Raw genomic sequence first — 22,229 nt, 5'->3', positions numbered from 1 at the left:
GTAGGCAAAGGACAGCTCTTTTCTCACCAAGCAAGAGACAGTTATAGTCTCTTTCCCCTTGTGACCACAGGCAACGACTTTTGCCATAGCTAGTAATCAAGAGAAGGTTTCACAGTACAAGGAGGTGGAGAAGTGCACTTGCAGAAGCTTCCAATAGATCTGGATATGTAACTGTACTGTCAAAACAAGTAGTATGTCCATCACTGGTCTTACAAGTACTGAGGGCTATACTGGAAGGGGGGGTTGCTTTTTATTTTGGTTTTTATTTTATCTGGGTTTTTATTTTGGTTTTTATTTTATCTGGGTTTTTATTTTGTAGCACTGCACCTTTATAATGCAGTGTCATATACTATTGTGCTATGTGAGAAGTAAAATAGGATTTAATTGAGTTATAGTCTGCCAGCAAGAGGCAATAGAGCAATCCAAGAATCACCTGTAGTTCACTGCCCTGAAAATTTGGCATTTAAAAAAATACCTTAAAGTTCACCAGACAGAGGACACTCATGGCCATCGGTTCCAGTCTGCCAGAGAGCTAACTGGCCCAAGATCCTAGGCTTGTTTTCCAAGGGTTCATTGCTATCTAAAAACAACAATGACATCCACTAGGCCCAATTTAAGGAGTTAAGCAACTCACTCACTATAGCACTTTAAATTTTGAAGAGGCATATGAAGGCAACCATCTCCCCAACACAGCTCCCCATTCTCCCAAACAGGGTATTACAGTACACGCTGTAAAAAGCCTATTTGGAAGAACGGGGAGTGGTGTGGGGGAGGTTCTATTGCCTTTAATCTTGATTCTGGTTAGATGCCTCTTCAAATTTGAAGTGCTATAAAAAAATGCATATTTTTCTCACGTCCCCATATACTGATTTATTTACATAATGGCCACAATACTAAGCAAGACTACCACAAATCAAACCCTTAGAAACAAAGAACTATGAGTTACAAGCCATAAAGTGAAAAAATTTACAGATGTAACAAGCCATGAGTTGGCTCAGTGACTGCAGAAAGTCTTGTGCTCTGTTAAAGATTCTTATTCCAAAAGTCAGTTTAAAGATCATTTTGTGGAGTCCAAACAAGCAAATACTGGCTGAGATTTTTTTAATGCAGCTATAATTTAGTTCAGTGAACCAAGATCTAGCAAGACTTTGACCTAACCAGAATAGTGAAGCAGAGTTACTTGAAAATAGTTATTAGTTATCCATATATTGAGTGAGAGTTTCCCAGTAGTAATTCCATGGAACTAGTGTGCCTTGAGCAGCCAATTATGTAGCTGCCCACTACATCATCCACTGCATCAAAGCCCAGTTTTGCTCTCTTAGCAACACCAATCAGCAAAAGAGAACAATACAAGGATGCTACAGAGCCAAAGTCTGGGCTTGTTTTGTTCCCAGGGCCGGCATTTTGGGTGGACGACCACCCAAGGTGCCATGGTCAAAAGGCAAGGAGCGGAGCGGGCCCAGAGTGCGAAGCCGCAGAAGGGAACTTGGGACAATGGCAGAGGGGCAGGGAGGTAGGAAGACACCATGGCCTAGGGGCAACCTGGAGGGGCTGGGGGAGGACCAGGGGGTCACCAAAATAAGTTTGCCCAGGGAGCTATTTTCCCTAAGGCCAGCCCTGTTTGATCCCCACCCCGAGCACAGGAAACAAACTCACAATTGCTCTCCCAGTTCTCTTTGCTAGAAAACTCCTACACCTATAGCATGCACATTGCTCCTGGGAGAATTCTGCACCCCTGCAGTGGTGCAGAATTCATGTGTCCTGCAGATTTCTTTGCTCCCCCACAGAAAAGTGACTTTCTGATGGGGAAGCAAAGGAAAGCTGCAAGAGCAGTCACATTCCCCTCCCCAGCAGCACAGGTGCGTTATTTCGGGCACCCGGAGGAAAGGTAAACTACTGCTGGGGATACCCTGGCTGGTGCTGGGTCAGACCCACCCCCATACCAGAGCCCCCACACACCTCCACCCCACCAAGCCTTACCCCTTGCTTCCAGAGCCCCCTCTCCTGCATCCAGCTCTTCCCAGCCTCACGTAGGGCTGGAGATGCCCTGACGCATGGCTCCTACCCTGCACCAAGCTCAAATACTAGTCCTGGTTGGGCTGGGTGTGGGGGACAGCAGAGCATTTCCCCCTTATGGAGTGGCCAGGGCTGACCCACTCCCAGAAAGCTCCCCCGAGCTCACACCCCATTGCTCCTCAGCTGCAGAAAGAGGGATCAATGTACAGTGAGATGCTCCACTACCTGCCCAACCCCTGGGCATCCAGACCCCCACACACACCCAAACCTCCACCACAGAGTCCCACCCCCCATCACACCCAGCACTCCCTGCTGAACCCCACCCCCATTGCACCCAGACCCCTGCTGAGCCCCAACCCTTGCATCTGAACCCTCCCTCCTCCCATACCCAGACCCCACTGATCTCTCCCTCCACATCCAGACCCTGCACCTGAAGCAACCCTGCTGAGCCCCCCCACACTTGAACCACCCTGACAAGCCCCCACCCCCCCACACACACATCTTGACCACCCTGACAAGCCCCCATACTCAAACACCCACCCGCCTGAGCCCCAACAACCTTCATCTGGACCGTCCCTGCAGAGTCCCATTGCCCCTACATCTGGAACACCCTCCCCCCCCCCGAAAACGAGCACCTTTGCATCCAGATCTCCCTGCACCCAGACCCCACACTGAGCCACCCACACAGAACCCTCTCACCCCACACCTGGATTCCCCCTCCCCCCCCCCCCACACACACAAAGTCCCTTCACACTTGGATCCAGTCAGGCTGAGTCTGCCTGCCCTCACCTGGTCCACCTGGCACAGAGGGGCAGGGCCCTGGAGTGTTTCTTGGGCAGGCCCAGCCCTTGTGCTGTGTCAGGATTGAATTCTTTATCAAAAAGGTCACACTAAGAAAGTTAAATAAGTTTTTGCAAACAAGTGGCAGCTATTTAAATTGTATAAATTGACAGCTATTTAAATTGATGGTTCTGATTTCATGTCTTTATTATATAAAAAAAGACATGAAATCTTCCTAAACTTCCTATGTTATTAGGACCCAAATATTGTGGCATATGAACGGTAGTCCCCCCAACTCCCATGTTCCCCCAACCTGTAACAGATGAAAGTATATATTAGCTTGATGTTACAGTATTCAGGCCATTCTTAATATATGTATTCCTTGAACAGGTATCTCTACGGTTTTATAAATATTGAGATAAATAGTTTAACACATTAAGGAACATGCAGCCCCAACCAGCATTTTGCCATTGTTGGGTTTGCTTATTTATATTCAGCCAATACAATAAACTTTTTCTCCATAGATCTCAGAATAAATGCAATCAAATCCCAATCTTTAATGGCTTCACCTTCCCATTTCATTTTATTACCCGCAGATTAGTTTTTCCCTCTACCTTCCTACCACCCCAAAACCACCACCACAACCCAGTCATGAGCAGAGGAACAAAGTGGAAAGCAGAGGTTCTTTAGAAATCTTGTCAAGTTAATTTTGCTGATGCACTTGCACATGCACAAAGTGAAAACAGATCTTACAAAGACGTACTCTTCATAGCATTTATCTCAAGCCTGGCATCACTGTAATAGGCCAGAATCTAAGTTTTCTGATGACAACCCCCAAACACATTCAGTTGCTGAGAAGATTCCCAGGCTTTAAAAAAAGGTCTTATTTCTACTCACTCTCATGCATACACTCTGTAATGCTATCTGGTGTGATAACGCATAAGAAGAGATTTTAAAGTCTAGTAGAAGCTGTGCAATTGAAACAATTTTTGATTTTCTAAATAATAAAGTACAGGAAATATGGTAGCTTATCTCCAGCCTAGAAGTGGAACTTTCCCAAAGCTTAAAAAACACCCAAGAAATGATTGTACACAAGTTCCTGCATGGTGTGCGTGTGTATATATATATTATATTAATAAAGATATAGTGAGTTGGTATGAATGATTCCAATAAAATGAAAATTAATTTTCCTTTATTACCAGGCTAAAAGAAGGAACACCTATTCAAAGAGAAAGACAAAAAAATGGATTTAACAGCTTTGTTTTGGCTTGCACTCACACATTCTCTCCTCCATGCTTCCTGCCTCCATTCTCATGACCAGTAGGGTTTTTAAGTTTACAAGAATCCTGATCTCTAAAAGCACAAATCTGGCATGTAGCCATATCCTGCCAGCTCATAAGAATCAAGACAGACCTCAGGGAGAAAAAACTGCAATTATATATACCGCATTTGTTGCCCAGTCAGGACTGTATCTATATAGCAGCTCTCATTTTAGAGGGACAAGCAGTTTGGTTTGTTTTTTGGGGGTTTTTTTGGTTGTTTTTTGGGGGGGGGGGGTTGTTTTTTTAAATAAAGCTTCCACACCCACCAAGCAAGAGTCTGGGCATATCGGACTTCACAGTACTTCCTTATCAACATTTTACTTATTTCCACAGCTAATTTATCTATCTGCTGCACAATAAGTGTTTTAAATTCATACTATGACATTGCACTCTATATGATTTTATGAAAATATGCTAATGTGTGTGACTATAACGTGACTGGAATATACTTCATAAAAAAGATTTCTTGTAAGGTATTACAAAGCTTATAAACTAATGTGTGTGGTCATCCTATTTGTATAAATGTATCACTTGTATCTGAAACTAGAAATATGAAATAACTCTGAGGTCCTATTGTAGTTATGCGAAGTGTGGGCCATTAGTGGTGGTTTGACATCTTAATGGCTCCCATCAACCAGGACAATTGACTCTGTTTGTTGGCTCTGATGGCTCTGTTTGTTTGCAGGCCATCTTGAGAGTCAGGCTGGGAGGAATGAGGGCTTGAAGGCTTACAGTGATATGTGATCATGTCACCTGGACTGGAATCCATCTTTAATCTGGTGCTTTTCCATTTAGGAGAGGGTGGGAACCCAGAGAGGGACAAAGGATTCCCGCCTTGTGCAAAAGATATATAAGGGGGTGGAACAGAACAAAGGGGGCTGCAGTCATGAGAAATCCCCTAGCTACAACCTGAGCTGAAACAAGTACTGTACCGGGGAAAGGACTGGGCCGAGACTGAGAAGGCATCCAGTCTGTGATGGAAACTTACTGGAACATCTCCGAGGGTGAGATTTCATCTGTAATCGCTTTCTTACAGTATTAGGTTTAGACTTGCCTGATTTTATTTTATTTTGCTTGGTAATTCACTTTGTTCTGTCAGTTATTACTTGGAACCACTTAAATCCTACTTTTTGTATTTAATAAAATCACTTTTTACTTATTAACCCAGATCTCTCTCTCTCAGTGTTATAGAGGGCGAACAATTTATGAGTTTACCCTGTATAAGCTTTATATAGGGTAAAAAGGATTTATTTGGGGTTTGGACCCCACTGGAAGTTAGGTATCTGAGTGCTGGAGACAGTAACACTTATTAAGCTGTTTTCAGTTAAGCCTGCAGCTTTTGGAGGACTTGTTCAGACCTGGGTCTGGGTTTGTAGCATACTGGCGAGTCTGGCTCAAACAAGCAAGGTTCTGGAATCCCAAGCTGGCAGGGAAAACAGGTTAGAAGTAGTCTCAGCACATCAGTTGGCAGTCCCAAGGAGGTTTCTGTGATCCAACCCGTCACACATAACTTCACTTTTATTATCAAAAAGCTACAATATCAAAGTCAGTATGACAGTGCGTTGAAGGCTTTTGAAAGCCACACACATCTTAATTCCAACTGATGTTAAACACTAAACTGAACTGCAGTGACCAGCAGTAGAACTGTGTTCCTGTTTCCTTGTATACAGTCCCATTCTTGAAATGGAATGTTTACAGAATTGCACTTGTTTCTGTCACATGGGACAGGGCTATCTGATCACATGTTTTTCTGCTGTAGTAAAATCTTCTTACGCAAAGCTATTAAAAATCAACATTTAAAAGGAAGTATGAAAGAGCCAGAGGCACAAAGGAACCAAAAATTAGTAGGATTTACTCCATAGGCTGCAAAAAAGAACGTAGAAGCTCTGAATACATCTCTGGTTTTGCTCCTATGATTTATTATTGCACCCCAGCTGTTACAATGCAAAGTATCATGTATCCAGAGTTCACTGTGGTTTGGAGGGCAGGAGATTTCAAATCTACTTACAAAAAACCCAGTGTATACCCCTTACAAATCTTGTTTAAGCCCTAAGCTTACATCCCTCAAAGGGTTCTGTATTACAGTAGAACCTCAGAGTTACAAACACCTCGGGAATGGAGGTTGCTCATAACTCTGAAATGTTCAGAATTCTAACACATTAGAGTTGTTCTTTCAAAAGTTTACAACCAAACATTGACTTAATACACTTTGAAACTTTACTACCCTGGAGAAAAATACTGCTATACTTTTTTTTAAAAGTAGTTTACATTTAACACAGTACTGTTCTATTTGTCTCTGCTACTCCCTGATTGCATACTTCTGGTTCCGAATGAGGTGAGTGGTTGACTGGTCAGTTCACAACTCTGGTGTTTGTAACTCTGAGGTTCTACCGTTCTCAAGTTTACTAGATTCCTCATCTTCTGCTAATTTAAGTCAGTCAGCAGGGCTAAACCTGGCTTCAGTTATCAGCCCAAGCAGCTCATGAGAGTAGATCACTTGAAATCCAAGGTTTCATCTACACTAGATAATACTCCACCATTTCTTCTTGCACCAGGACTCTGAATAGTTGTTGCATGTATCTGTTAGCTTCAGATGCAGCACTGCAACAGTGTGGCCAAGACCTGTGGATTGTTGCACCTATCCCACAATCCCTGACACAGCTCCCTTGAGAAGATGCATCAAGTCTGTAATACAGACAGTCTATAGTCAAGGAGGAGCTGCATCCAGGCTACAAGAGGCAGGGGCTATGCCCTGTGAAGCCCTCACACTTGCAGATGCCAATCACCTCCTCAGAGTGTGATGCTGCCTCTTCCAAGATCTGAAAGCCCACCCCTATTGCTTCCCCTCTGAAAGCTCTACCCAAATTTCACTCAATGTCTGACTGGCTATAGCAGCTCAAAAAGAAAACTGCATAGCACAGGTTTATTAAGTAGCTACAGCCTCACAGAACCGTGTTCATAATATGAAGAAGCCTGATGCTGCCCTAGAATTACAGGACAGCTGTAACAATGCACAGTGATAGAAGTGATCACTTTCATTCTACCATTAGGCAGTGCCCTCCAATGGCCAGTCCATGAAATGATGCTTGAAACAATTTTGTACCGAGAGACAAAGGGAAGAGATGGAGAAGCTAAGCTCTCTTTCACAAGCACCTTAGTAGTTTTACTGAAATTGCTGCAGAGACCCATCCAGCACAAATACTTTTCCAGTCTATTTTTTCCACTGTAGAAAGTGGAAGACATTGGTTGTCCAGACCACAAAACCCACATTTTAATGCAACAAACTACACTACTTTACAATACTTTAAATACTTTAAGCTAGTAGTTTATTTGCTAGTGTTGCTGATACCAAGTACACACCGATTGCTCATTAAAAGCAGGTTTAAAGGCAAACCTTTGTAAAAATAAATAAATAAAAATGACTGTACTACACAGACAACTGCAACCCAGTAATTTTGTTATTATGTCACAGCAAGAAAATAAACACATATGTAATTACTTACATCCTTGACACCCATAATAGTACCAGTTGCTTATTAAATGCAAACATCTAATGCAGTCACTACGCTGGGCATGGGGGGGGATTGATCTAAGATACGCAACTTCTTCGACTTCAGCTACGCAAGTAGTGTAGCTGAAGTCGAAGTATCTTAGTTCGACTTACCTCGCCGTCCTCACGGCGGCGAGTCAACTGCCGCGGCTCCCCCGTCGACGCTGCTTACTCCTCCTCCCGAGGAGGCGTCGATTTGCGGATCAATTTATCGTGTCTAGATGAGATGCAATAAATCGATCCCCGATAGATCAATTACTACCCGCCGGATCAGTGGGTAGTAAGTATAGAGGTACCCTAAGTTGAGCCACACCGTGAAGGCAGCCCATTGACAACAGGAAACAGACATCAATGCTCATCAATCTTTAAACACCGTTGGACAGATCCCCAACTGATGTAAATAGTTATGGCTTCAATGGACCTATGGAAATTTACACTAGCTGAGAATCTGCCCCCAGAAGTATTAAATGATAAATGACAAAACTCACTAGGTTTAAAGAAGATTTTTGACTGGCATGTGAGAATTTTTACTGGCCTCATTTCATTACTAATGCATTATGTGCCCCACAAAAGGGTTTAATAGCAGTATACCCAATAGATTCAACCTAAAACACATCTTTACAAAGTTGAGATAAAGAAGGATTCTTTCTTTGAAGCTAAAATGTAATCTGAACATAGAATTTTACATATCATATCTGGTGGAAGGTTATTAAGTGCTAGGAATCTAGTTTATAGTAAAATAGTATCACGAAGAGAAATCAAAAAAGGTTTAGAAGATCTTCCATTGAAACTCGCTTAATGCTTGTCCAAAAACAGAAAAATTAATTGTTGTGCAATTATGTTTTCAGTTGCTTAAAACTAGCATATGGTTTGTGTCATTAAGTTCAAGAGTTTGTTTTATCATAGACTATTCAGAAAAGGTAGGAAGACAAATCACAGATAAGTGTCTGATTACATTTATTTTTTACATTTTCAAGAGATTACATACTGGACTTAAATTTTGAGGCAGAAAATCTTCCAGTCAGGTGTTCTCACCTCAATGTAAATTAAGAAAGATTTTCAAAAGCCCTAAGTGACTTAGGTGGTTTTGAAAACCCCACACAAAATCCAAGGTAGAGTCTTGTTTTTTTAAAGAAGATCAGGGAGCGATGAGCCCACGCTTAAGAGTTCAGATCTTGAGCTGAACCTCCAGGATATTCGGATCTGGCTTTGATTCAGGCTCATCTCTAAAAGCACACACATTTTTACACACTTACTTCACAACCAGTTCTGATTTTTCCTTTACTGTATCAAAAGAAAGTCTCCCAGCTGCTTTGTTGCAACTCTCATGTGCGCCTGACCCTCTCAAAAACAAGAAAGGGACGTGGGACCAGAGGGGTGGAGAAATTCACTTTTGGAGTAGGAGTAAGCAAATATATTCACGAAAGTGAAACTGGGAATTTAAAGCAAAACTGCTGTTCCAGTATCAGCCACAGAAAGAGAAAAAACAAGAAGTTCTCAGGACCCAAGGGAGCTCGTGATGGGAATAGCCTGGGTTAAATAAATTTAAGAAACCAGCTGTAATAGTTTCTTCTTTTGGAATTTTACAGACTACATCCCATAATCCCATTGAAACCTGTGCAGCTCACATTTGTTAGCAGTACAAATGATGCTCTACAGCACAGGCAAGTGGTTTCGCAAGGGAGATTGCTCCAGAACAATAGAACTCCATCAGGAACAGCCAAACATAACATGCAAAAAACCAACCTTACTTCCCACATGCATCATCTGTAATACAATCTACCACCAGAGAGTCTTATAGGAGCTATATTTTTTAACACTGCATCAAAAATCACAGAAGTCACCTAAAATTTCAGCATGACTGTAGCGAGTCGGTGTGGCTCCCCTCCGGCCCAGCAGAGGGAGCTCCTTGCCAGACGCCCAAGTGGGCTGAGACACCACTTCCTGTCCCCGCCCCCCGGAAGTCAAGGGGCGGGACAGGAAGTATAAAAGGAAGACGCCAGAGCTCAGTCAGGAGCCAGCAGCCGCCGGGAGCAGACGTGCCGGCGGGAGCTCGTGACCGGGAGCCTTCTAGGAACCAAGGCAGCTGCCCAGACTGGCCTCCGCTTCCCCGCGCCCACTACGAGGAGGAGGAGCCGCCCGAGCCGCCCCGTGACAGGTACTGGGACCACCCGCCGGACCGCCCCTGCGCCCCCCCCGAAGAGGAGCCGCCGGGGCTTTCCCGGCCCTGCTTCCCGGAAGAACCGCCGGAGCAAGCCTGGCCGGACTTTCCGGAGGCACTACCCGACCTCCCCCAAGCCCGGACCCGGAGGAGCCGAGGACCTTTGACTGGCCCGATCCTGATCCAAGTGTGCAGGTAGGCCCCGAGGGGGATATGGAGTGTAGCCCGGGGATAGCCGACCCCTGTCAGGCTACGGACACTGAGGTCCCCATGTCAGTGTGTTGCGGTCAGGACCCCACTGACCAGCGGCTGTGAGAGCCGCTAATAGGGCCCCGGGCTGGAACACAGTGGAGTGGGAGGGCCTGTGTTCCCCCTGCCACCCCACTCGCGGGTGGCAGTTTCCCCCTCACCTCAGCGCTCAGGCAACTGAGCCTATATTGACTCTGCTGTTGCTCAGCCCCTGCTCCAGAGGCCTGAGCCTATATTGACTTTGCTGTTGCTCAGCCCCTGCTCCAGAGGCCTGAGCCTATATTGACTCTGCTGTTGCTCAGCCCCTGCTCCAGAGGCCTGAGCCTATATTGACTCTGCTGTTGCTCAGCCCCTGCTCCAGAGGCCTGAGCCTATATTGACTCTGCTGTTGCTCAGCCCCTGCTCCAGAGGCCTGAGCCTATATTGACTCTGCTGTTGCTCAGCCCCTGCTCCAGAGGCCTGAGCCTATATTGACTCTGCTGTTGCTCAGCCCCTGCTCCAGAGGCCTGAGCCTATATTGACTCTGCTGTTGCTCAGCCCCTGCTCCAGAGGCCTGAGCCTATATTGACTTTGCTGTTGCTCAGCCCCTGCTCCAGAGGCCTGAGCCTATATTGACTCTGCTGTTGCTCAGCCCCTGCTCCAGAGGCCTGAGCCTATATTGACTCTGCTGTTGCTCAGCCCCTGCTCCAGAGGCCTGAGCCTATATTGACTCTGCTGTTGCTCAGCCCCTGCTCCAGAGGCCTGAGCCTATATTGACTCTGCTGTTGCTCAGCCCCTGCTCCAGAGGCCTGAGCCTATATTGACTCTGCTGTTGCTCAGCCCCTGCTCCAGAGGCCTGAGCCTATATTGACTCTGCTGTTGCTCAGCCCCTGCTCCAGAGGCCTGAGCCTATATTGACTCTGCTGTTGCTCAGCCCCTGCTCCAGAGGCCTGAGCCTATATTGACTCTGCTGTTGCTCAGCCCCTGCTCCAGAGGCCTGAGCCTATATTGACTCTGCTGTTGCTCAGCCCCTGCTCCAGAGGCCTGAGCCTATATTGACTCTGCTGTTGCTCAGCCCCTGCTCCAGAGGCCTGAGCCTATATTGACTCTGCTGTTGCTCAGCCCCTGCTCCAGAGGCCTGAGCCAATATTGACTTTGCTGTTGCTCAGCCCCTGCTCCAGAGGTCTGAGCCCAAGGACTGCTGTCCGGTTGCCCGCCCTAACTGAGGGCCGGGGCGTATACTTAGTGACTGTGTGCCTTGTGCGGCCCCTGCCTGAGGGTCGGGACCTGGACTCATATTGAGACTGATTGCCGTTATCCAGCCCCCCTGCTCCAGAGGGACTGGACTTATATTGAGACTGATTGCCGTTATCCAGCCCCCCTGCTCCAGAGGGTCTGGACTTCCCACGTAGAGGGGACAAGGAGCGAGTCGGTGTGGCTCCCCTCCGGCCCAGCAGGAGGGTTGAGCCCCGACGCGCCAGCTTACAATGACTTGTTAAAATTTACTCTAACTGGACTTTATAGACTAGATTTCAGAGTAGCAGCCGTGTTAGTCTGTATCCGCAAAAAGAACAGGAATACTTGTGGCACCTTAGGCTTTAGCTACACTTCCAGATTTGCAGCGCTGGAGCAGGGTGTGAAAAAACACCCACTCCAGCGCTGCAAGTTGCGGCGCTGCAAAGCACCAGTGTGATCAAAGCCCCAGCGCTGGGAGCACGTTAATCCCCACAGGGAGGTGGAGTACGAACAGCGCTGGGAGAGCTCTCTCCCAGTGCTGGTGCTCCGATTACACTTAGCGCTTCAAAGCGCTGCCGCAGCAGCGCTTTGAAGCGCTAAGTGTAGTCAAAGAATTTATTTATTTGAGCATAAGCTGCATCCAAAGAGGTGGGCTGTAGCCCACGAAAGCTTATGCTCAAATAAATTTGTTAGTCTCTAAGGCGCCACAAGTACCCCTGTTCTTTTTAAGATATTAGTTGACTATAGCTGTATCACTTCCCATAACATTTTAAAGTTCTCTGGTTTCATTTCTAAATGCTACATTGTTGCTTATTCAAAAATGCTGCAGTGCCACAGAGGTTCTTTTAGTACTTGAAATCCAAGCTAATGTCTATTTAAACACATATTTAACCTAGTCTACTGCATGAGAATTGTATAGTGATGACTATCACCTGAGCTATTGTGCTTCATCTTTGTTGTCTCTTGAGACAGACATTTCCACACACAAGTTCCTGTGTGACAGTTCACAATGCGTCACAAAGCAACCAAAGAGGTAACTTGTGTCAGTAGGTTATACTGCACAAACTAAAGAGGGACTCAAAAACTGCAAGCTATTTCTAATCTGATAAAAAGGAAAAAACCCTCGACTGGTAGGGGAGGCACACCACAAAGGCAAGAAAAATGTTAAAGGCTACAAACTATGCAAATACAGAAATAAAAAAAAAATTGAGAAGATATGATTTTCTTTTGCTATAGCTTTTGTGTGTTTGATGGAGCTTATTCTCCAAATATATTTTTTCTTTTAAAAAATTGTTACCTTATTTACTGGAATAAGGACCCGTAAAATCTGATCTTTGCAAAGATATGCTTGGGAGAAAGAACTTGAAAGACTGTTAAATTGTTCTTTGGGCTATGCTCATGTAACTAAACTCAAATTAAGAGAGAGTTGCACAGATTCAACACAGGGCAACACTCTGTCCTCCAGTGGTGAAAAAAAAAAAATCAAGATGTTAACATACTAACACTGTAATGACAGACTGATAGGCTGGGTAGCAGTATTTGCAAATTAGGCTTCCCACACCATTTGATTACATACTTTAGCCTTGGAGGCACGGGGCAAGAAAACAGAGGACCATAATATAAGCCCGCATATGCTATATCTACCCTTATAGTAGTGGATAGAGTACAGATGCTACACGTGTAGCTATACACCACAGAGACATCCACACTTGTCAGTGTGGTGTGTAGCAGTGTACAAATGGGAGGCATTGCTTACATGACTTTCTACATGCCAAAGGTATATACCTGGGCGTTCAGGAGCATGGGCATGCAGTGTCTGTACTCTACATGCTGCCAAATGCAAACATATCAGTCTTCTTTTCCCACCTAGACTGTTGTCCACAGTTTTGCACTCTTGCTACCTCAGCTCCCTCAAACCAGCAAAGAAGATCTCTGGTTCTTATTCCATATCAGGAGCTCCCACTTGAATGGAAATTACAGCAATGAAGACTCTACACTAAAGGCATGTGGCGCAGAGTGGAAGAGAAAAAGTATACTCAAGATGGGAAATCTGAAGTATTGTTCTGACAACACCAAGGACTAGCATTTTTTAGCTATAGATAAAGCTCCCAGAGTATTATGCTTATATCAGTACCCAAATATTTTACTATATATAAAGAATTTGTAGAATGTGTGTGTGTAAATACCAACTATACTTTTTAAACTTACAGTGAACTGCAAGTTCTGCTTATTTAATGAGCTTTGTGACATTAAGTGCATGTTTAATTGTACAATCAAGGAAATAAACAAAAAACCTGAATATAATAAATGCATATCAAGTTATTTGAAGACAAGCACTTCTGTGTGAGAGAGACCTATAGAAAATTGTGGGTACTATCCAAGGGCTATAATTTAAACCCAAATCTTGCAAATACTCAAGCACATGCTTCACTTTAGTCATGCAAATAGTCCTACTGACATCATAGGACTTTACATATGAATAGAAGTTAAGTTTGTGTTTAACTATTTGCAAGTTGCATTGTTATTATGTGGGCTGTCATGAAATGCATGAAACTTAATTTTTTTAATGAATTGTTTCAATTTGGATACTAAAAAACATCTAAATATACACAAACAGTGTAACAAAACAAGTCGTCTTTGAACAGAATTTAAAAATGTTGCGATATACAAAAAATAGGTGCGATCCAAAATAAGTCTGCAGAAGACCAGATGGTTTGAGAGATATGGGTTCTTTCACCCCCAAATTACTGGTTCAAAACGAGTCCACAGCAGTAGCAATGGAAAGTTATTACCCATGTAGGCTACTAAGCAGCCATCACATGCAGCAAACTGGTAATCTTAGTCCAGTTCCCAATGGACAGGCATGCCTACCACAAACATCACTGCATTTGTGCCAGCAATGATGGAACAGTCTTAGGCCTGGTCTACACTAAGGGGGGGGGGGGGTCAAACTAAGGTACGCAAGTTCAGCTACGTGAATAGCGTAGCTGAACTCGAACTACCTTAGTTCGAAGTACTCACCCGTCCAGACACCGCGGGATCGAAGTCCGCGGCTCCCCCGTCGACTCCACCACCGCCGTTCGCGGTGGTGGAGTTCCGGAGTCGACGGGAGCACGTTCGGAGTTCGATATATCGCGTCTAGATTAGACGCGATAGTTCGATATATCGCGTCTAGATTAGACGCGATATATCGAACTCCAAGAAGTCGAACACTAGCCGCCGACTCGGACAGTAAGTATAGACGTACCCTTAGAAGAGAGGCCAGAGACATAGTAGGCATAGGAAGATCATACATAAAATGTAACAATATTAGATTGGCATCTGGAGGGCAGGAGCGATGTACTTGTTTTCTTGGATTGTAAACAACTTGGGGCAGGGACCATGTCTTCCTACAGCACAATGGGTCTCTAATCCTGACTGGGAACTTGTTTCCTCTTCTTCCCTCCAACTCAGCGTTGAGTTACTCAGGTGGAGGAGAATGGGAAGCCTGCACTTCCACTGTATAGGGGTAGGCAACCTATAGAACGGGTGCCGAAAGCAGCACACAAGCTGATTTTCAGTGGCACCCGCATTGCCCATGTCCTGGCCACCGGCCCGGGGGGCTCTACATTTTAATTTAATTTTAAATGAAGCTTCTTAAACATTTTAAAAACCTTATTTACTTTACATACAACAATCGTTTTATTATATATTATTGTCTCTTTCTACAAGTCTTTCTAAAAACATTAAAATGTATTACTGGCACGCAAAACCTTAAATTAGAGTGAATAAATGAAGACTCGGCACACCACTTCTGAAAGGCTGCCGACCCCTGGTATAGGCCATATATGTTCTGTGCATAAAATGAAGAGAAACCCAACACCTTTTACAAGCACTGGTATCAAAGGGAAAAAGTTCTCTCTCACACAGCAAGAAAAAGAAAAGCCACAGAATTAAATGGTCACTATTCATCCATCTCTTCTGAAAGCAGCAAGATTCTTTCTAGCAAGACCCAAGATTTTTGAGAGCTATACATTTGCTAGGATCTTCTGAGACATGAATGCCCAAAACCTCCATGTTTCTTCAGCTTATTAAAGCCCTCAAGCATTACAGGAACAAGCCTATGTCAATGCAGGATTCTGAGTCTTTTACAGTTCATATTACAATAGAATCCCAGTTATCTGATCTGCATGGATGACATCAAAAGTGTTCAGATGATCCCAGTCAATAAAATAAGGAGACATGCAGTGGAAGCTCAATCTAACGAACTCTCAGCATTTTGTTCCTGAGAATTCACATGAAGCCAAGATTGCTTTTGAAGAGTACAAGAAGGAGGGAGAAAAGGAATTGCAGAGTCTAATTTTGTCTTCATCTTAATCATTTGAACAGCTAACCCCCCTCTAATGCATTCTCTCTTCCCCATGTTTGTACAAAACTTGTTTTCACCTGTTTGCTTTCACAGCTTTATAAACCAAATTGTCAACACACCAACACCCACACACAAAGGATCCTATCTAGTTTGAATTCAATAATGTAGTCACCTAGATTTGATTCAATTTGAGTACAACAGTCTATTTCAATAACAACTGTAGTTCAACAGCATTTATACTCAATCTCCTGCTATGATGCCCATCATATCTACTTCCTTGGTTATCAAAATGCTGGCCTGTGGCAGCATTAAAGTTGACAGTATGAAGATACATGAAATTGGAAGAGTTTACTAATATAGCATGTCACCTTTGTTTGGGTATTTGTTATACTGACCACTATACAAACTCACCAAAGGTAACTATTCTTCACCACACACAGCATCTCAACAATGCAGTCTCCAATCAGATGCAGTATAATGAATTATTCTGTCTGCAAAGGTTCTATTTTTTTTTTAGCACCACCCATGTTATTACACAAGGCACTAGTTAATAAAATAGCATACACTACATAATTTGGCTAGCCAACAGGGCTGATAAGACAATAAAGCTCCATCTGCATTACACCATTAAGCACAAGGTTGACTTTGACACTAGCTCCCAGATATAAAATACTTTGCATGCAACCCAAACATCTAGTCTCATTCATTATATATAACAAAATGTATTTAGTCCCTGAGCAATTTGTACTCCTACACAGTGTGTTCAGAGAGACCTTAAATAAGACTTGGGAGCAGCAGCTGTCTTTCCACCTACAATACCTCAGTCTGAAGCCTGGTTCTTTGTTCCCGAATGTCTGCATCTTGCCACTTTCTGGGGGACACTGCCTCCTTTCTACTGACAAGGTGAAAGATCAGACGAGAAAAAGAACAAGGCAGGCCTAGGTAACACTACAATGGCATAAGGAGTGTCTGTACTACATAACTGAAATGTCCATGATATAATGTGTATAGTGCCACGTCTTTACAGGCAAATAAAAATACAGGGCCATACCCCAACAGATTTATGCTGTACCTAATTATACTGCACACAGCACTCAAGAGGCCCTCGGGATCAGGGCCCCATTGTTAGGTGCTATACAAGCAGAAGCAGACAGTGCCCTGAAGAGTTTATAATGAAGTCAAGCAACAAACTGAGGGCACAGGAGTTGGAGACAATGCATATGTGAATGGTAAGTATGTAGGTAAAATAAAGACACTGCCTGCTCTTTGGATCTAAACACTAACAGTTAAGGGCTTTATCTAGGAGAGAAGATCGGAGGTTCTAAGTGTTTAAAAATAAAAATCTCTCTGAACTGTGGCCTCACTGCCAGCTAAAGATAATTTCCGTAGGCACCTCACACATCCATTATTATGATGTAAATCTATATTACACACACACACACACACACACACACACAGGGTGTGCCCGGTGACCCACAGGCACGCTTGCAGACATACATACCCATTGCTCTTACACAGCCAGAAGCTGCAGTCGGCACCGATCGCACACAATACCCTCCTTCCCGGGAGCCCCATTTAAACCCAGCGCGGAGGCTGACAATGGCTCCGCCAACCCCCGGCCATGCCGCTGTCAAACCCCACGCAGTCTCCACGCTCCCTCCCCAAGGGGGGGGGGAGGAGGAGGGGAACCCCAGCGAGGCTGCCGCTGCCGGCACCTCAGCCGGTTCACGAGGCTAGGAAATACCTGCGTGCTGAGTAATGCAGCACGGGTTGCGGGGTTGCGGCTCGCACCCACCGGTGCTCCCGGCGTTCCCACCCGCGATGCAATGGGCTGCCCGCGGGGACCCAAGCCGGGGGGTTACCCGCCCCCCGCCCGAGCTCCAGCCCTGCAGCAGAGACCGTGGCCAAGGGGCGCCCTGCCCCCAGCCTCACCGCACCTGCCGGCAGCGCGCAGCGAAGGGCTCCTCAGCCTTCGCCCAGCGCCGCCCCGGCTCAATGGCCGGGAGGCTCCGCTCCGTCTCCCTGCCCGACCCTCGCCATTAAGGGAGCGGGGTGGGGGGGAGGAGGCGGCGCCGGGGCTCCCCCGGAGCCCGGGACCCTGCAGGCGGGGAGCGGGGCTCTGCTCCCCCCGGGGCACCCGCCCCAGCGATTCGCTGCCCGCCGGGCCCCCGCGAATGGGGGTCTCGGGGCTGCCGCGCGAGCGCCCTTCCCGGCTGGGTGTCCGCGAGTCGCATTACAGCTTCCTCCCCGCCAGCCCGGCGCAGGCAGCCCCAGCCCCAGCCCCGGGGCCGATGCAAGGGCGCTCCCGCCGGGCCCCGCCGAGCAGCGGGCTGGCTCCGCAGCCGGGAGCGGGGGATAGCGGGTCACAAACCCCAGCCACTTACTTCGTCCTCCGAAAGTCCATAGACCGGCTCCACAGCCCCGCTCGCCATGGGTCCCGCTGGGCGAGCGCCCCGCTCGGCAGAGGAGGGAGCGAAAGCCGGGCAGCCCTCTCTCCGGCCGGGCACGGGCAGGGCTCGCTGGCCGAGGGCACTGCCCCGCCGCTGCACACAGCCAGCGCGCGGGTCAATAAATCCAGGTGAGCCCCGCACCTCCCCCAGGGCAGGGCGCTCCGTGCGGACGGGGGGCCGGGGCGGGCACTCCCGCGGCTGCTGCCCGGTGGGCGGGAACGAGAGGCGGCAGCCCCAAGCTCGACTGCCGGCTGGCTCGGTAGCGGCCGCTGCACAGAGCCTGCCCCGCTCCGCTCCCCGCGCCCCTGCCGCCTCCTCGCCCGGCCAGCGCCCCGCTCACACAAACCCCAGCCACGCTCCAGTCCCTTCCCAGCAGCAGGGAGACCCAGCCGCCGCCGCCGCCCACTGGGGCGGGGAAAGAGCCTCCCCGGCCCAATCAAAGACGCGATCGGTAGGGGCGGAAAAACCGCCACGTTGGGTTGATTTGTTGGCTTCCCCCACCCCCTTTCGGTAGCAATTTTTGCAAATGAAATAAGTGGGGGGGGAGACTGACTGTAACGCTCCCCTGTCTGGCTGTGTGGGGATGCTGCTGCCGGAGAGGTGGAGGAATCTCCTTAGCTGGTGATGAGACTTTTGCCACCCCTTTGCTCTTTGTCTACCGCGTTTGGTTCATATCCCCAGTGCTGAGATGGCTTTGTATTGTCCCCTCTATTCCCCACTCCCTCAATCTGGGCTTCCACTCAGCGTCAGTTTCTCCGGGAGACAAAGGGGGAGGGAGACTCTCAGTGGCCGAAATGTGCAATTGCCTCCATAAAATTAAACGGACACTGACAGGTTAACAATCAGATGTAAATAATAATAAAGAATAAATGTCCTCATTTATCTTGCCTGAGATTATTCCGACCGAAAGGACTGTAAAAACCTGACTGGCTGTTGGTTGTTTATGCTCTTTGGTTCCTGTGTACATTTCTCTCAAACAAGCTAGGGAGTTTATTTATAAAGTAGTTAGTTTCACCCTGTTCTCCTGTGCACCAGTGTTTAGGTTGCAAACACAGCAGGGGGAAATGTTTAAACACAAACAAGTGCTGTTTCCAAATATTTGGTACAGATTTCATAAAAACAATTATAATGAAACTAGGGTTTGTGCTTTAAAAAATAAATGAAACCTACATTTTCAGGATAAGATGATAGCGTTTTACATTTTTAAAGAATATTTTAATAATCATTTTAAAATATACTAATAAAGCATTCTATTCATTTCTTTGGTCTCCCTTCAGGCGTGAGTGCTTTAGGATGTTTAGATTAAGAGAAAACAATATATTCCTAAAGCACAAAATGTAATAGTCTGAACAAAGGGCATAAATGGGGAAATCTATTAAATAAGCTAAATGATTTCAGAGTCCCAGCCTGCAGTTTAGGGAAAGCTCAGTGTCCTATATCACATTTAAAGGGGTTACTCTGACTCAGAAAGGGGTTATATGGCAAAACTGAATCTATAGACCAATGGTTCTCAAACGTTTGTACTGGTCACCCCTTTCACCTAGCAAGCCTCTGAGTGGAACCCCCCATATAAATTAAAAACACTTTTTTATATATTTAACACTATTATACATGGTGGAAGCAAAGCGGAGTTGGAGGCTGACAGCTCACAGCCCCTCATGTAATAACCTCACAACCCGGCCCCCAGTTTCAGGACCCCTGCCATAGACAAAGGCCTGCTCTGAAAAATCCCCTACCACTAACTTTACTTTTGGACATTGGCAGCTGGATACCTTGGTGATGCATACCCTATAAATGCCCAAAGCAAATAGATAAAATAGATGGATTAGATAAGATCTCTCTATATTAAGTTTCTGCCAATCCAGGTATCATGAAAGGCATGGGTTAGTCTATGAGACCAAGACAATGTAGGACGTTGTGGATAATAACCAGCACCTTGAATCTCATCTGCCAGTACAGAGCATAGGTCTAATGTTCTCTTGCTAGATGTCCTGCTCAAAACTCAAGTCAGAATGTGCACTAGCTGAAGCTTCAAAGTTAGCCCCAGTTGAGTGTATTGCAGTAGCCTATCCTTCAGGTCTCAAAGACAGGATAATTTTCTGAAGATTGGCATCTAAGAGAAAAGGGTGCAATCTCTTGACCAGTCTAAAATGAAAGAAGGCATTTATCACATCCTCCCTGCTCAGGGCCACTCTCCAGCCCTGTCACTATGGTAAACCAGTAAAAGGACTTCAGAACTTGCATTCCTGGTCTCTACTGCCATGCTACAATGGCAGTGCTCAGTGTTCCCCACTATGCAGATAAAACATCCAATTTCATGACAAACTTAGCCAGGGCATAAGCAGGCAACTCAAACAATGGCTTCAGGATCTCCCTCCCACGCATTAGCTTCAATGCAAGCAAAAAGGATAATACGGTCCCTTTTTAATGGGCTGAGATCCTTACAGGACTCTAACACCGTAACACAGCATAAGTGTTAGCATTCTATAAGGGCAAGACTTAGCTTTCTTTGGCTTCTCTTCACTAGAGATTTAATTTAGCTCTGAGGTCTGACTTAGTTGTTCCAATTAACTCACTCCCCCTCCAGACACAAAACCCCTTCAGTCCTGTCTTGCTCATGCCATTACCTGAGGCAGCTAGCATGGTCAGAAATAAGGGCAGACCTCAAGCGAACAACCTTCAAATGTTGCTCATTTATCTCTAGTGTGCACACAACTTAGTGTCATAATACAATTGGTGGCTGTTAGTCCTCCAGTGCCTTCTCACAATTCCCCAGGACTCTCCCCCCCCCCTCCCCCCTCTGGCTACCTATTCATTGTTCCCTAGCCAGAAGTCACCTTGTTGTGCATGTAGGACTGCTCAGTGTCCTGGTCCCCAGTCACACATGGCTTCCAGCACCAGCAACTTTATTAATCTCCAGTGCAGAGTGGCACACTTGCATTTCAGTGATGCTACAGGATGTGCCCCCATCTCTCTTTGCATCTCACAGGACCGAGCACAGTGTGGACTGGCAGGCCTGTAGAGCAACCTATGGAACTTGATTGTTTTATGCATTGTGATTGTGTTCTCTCATGCTAGGCTGATTTGAGAAGTTACTCAGGGTTTCATCAGTCGAGAGAATTGTGTAATTTAGACATTTGCTTCCCAGGGTTCTTCTTTTATTGACAGTTGAAATAACAGCAACTCAGCGTAAAACAGCTTAAACTCACTCATATGTGCATTCTCTCTCTCACACACAATCTCTCTGACAGGCTGTTCCTTGGGTTTTCCTGCAGGACCTTTCTTTCTAGCCCTTAGCTCTCTTGGAACAGGGAGCCCAAGCCATAACTCCTTTTCGTTCCCTAACTGGGGTTAGTGAGCTGTGCTTACTACAGTAAGTCATCAAGAATTAGTCTTCATTTACATGCAGGGTTTCAGCACTTGGTAGACGGGTGGGTCACCTGAAGACCTTGCCACCCTGTGGTACCGAACAAAAAAAATGAGAAACCACAGCAACTCCTCACTTAACGTTGTATTTATGTTCCTGAAAAATGCGACTTAAAGCAAAACGATGTTAAGCGAATGCAATTTCCCCATAAGAATTAATGTAAATGGGGGGTTAGGTTCCAGGGAATTTTTTTCACCAGACAAAAGACTATATTATATATATATATATACACACACACACACACAGAGTATAACTTTTAAACAATTTAATACTGGTACACAGTGATGATGATTGTAAAGCTTGGTTGAGGTGGAGGAGTCAGAGGGTGGGATATTTCCCTTACTGCTAAATGATGAACTAGCAATTGGCTGAGCCCTCGAGGGTTAACTCTCTCATTCTACAAGGCAGCAGGAATGGAGAGAGATATGTGCATTTCCCCTTTAAATACACTGCCTTGTTAATTAGATCAGCTTGCTGAGACCTCAGCTACTGCAAGCTCCCTCCATCCTGAGCCCTGGTGAGTCCCCCCTGCTCTATGGAAGATGGGGTAAGCAGGGTGCAGGAGCATGGGGGAGGGGGACACCCTGACATTAGTCCCCCTCTTCCTTCCCCCCCCCCTCAGCAAACAGGAGTCTCAGGGAGCAGCTCCAAGGCAGATAGCAAGAGCAGCACAAGGCAGTGAGGGGAGGGACAGTTGCAATTGCTAGCCTG

The 22,229-nt window shown here is 46.0% G+C and overlaps 1 protein-coding gene across 1 annotated transcript in view; it reads right to left on the bottom strand.

The window, feature by feature from the left end:
• The window catches only part of NEDD4L (NEDD4 like E3 ubiquitin protein ligase), a 342,440-nt gene extending 323,997 nt beyond the window's left edge, over positions 1 to 18,443 (bottom strand). The window contains exon 1 of the mRNA XM_045021773.1: positions 18,026 to 18,443. Coding sequence (XP_044877708.1) covers positions 18,026 to 18,073 — 48 coding nt within the window. The 5' untranslated portion in view covers positions 18,074 to 18,443. The remainder of the gene's footprint in view (positions 1 to 18,025) is intronic.
• Between the last annotated feature and the right edge of the window lie 3,786 nt (positions 18,444 to 22,229).

The sequence above is a fragment of the Mauremys mutica genome, chromosome 6 (assembly GCF_020497125.1).
Source record: "Mauremys mutica isolate MM-2020 ecotype Southern chromosome 6, ASM2049712v1, whole genome shotgun sequence".
NCBI classification, from domain to species: Eukaryota; Metazoa; Chordata; order Testudines; family Geoemydidae; genus Mauremys; species Mauremys mutica.
Note: the sequence above shows the minus strand (reverse complement) of the source record. Positions and strands in the feature narration are given on the sequence as shown.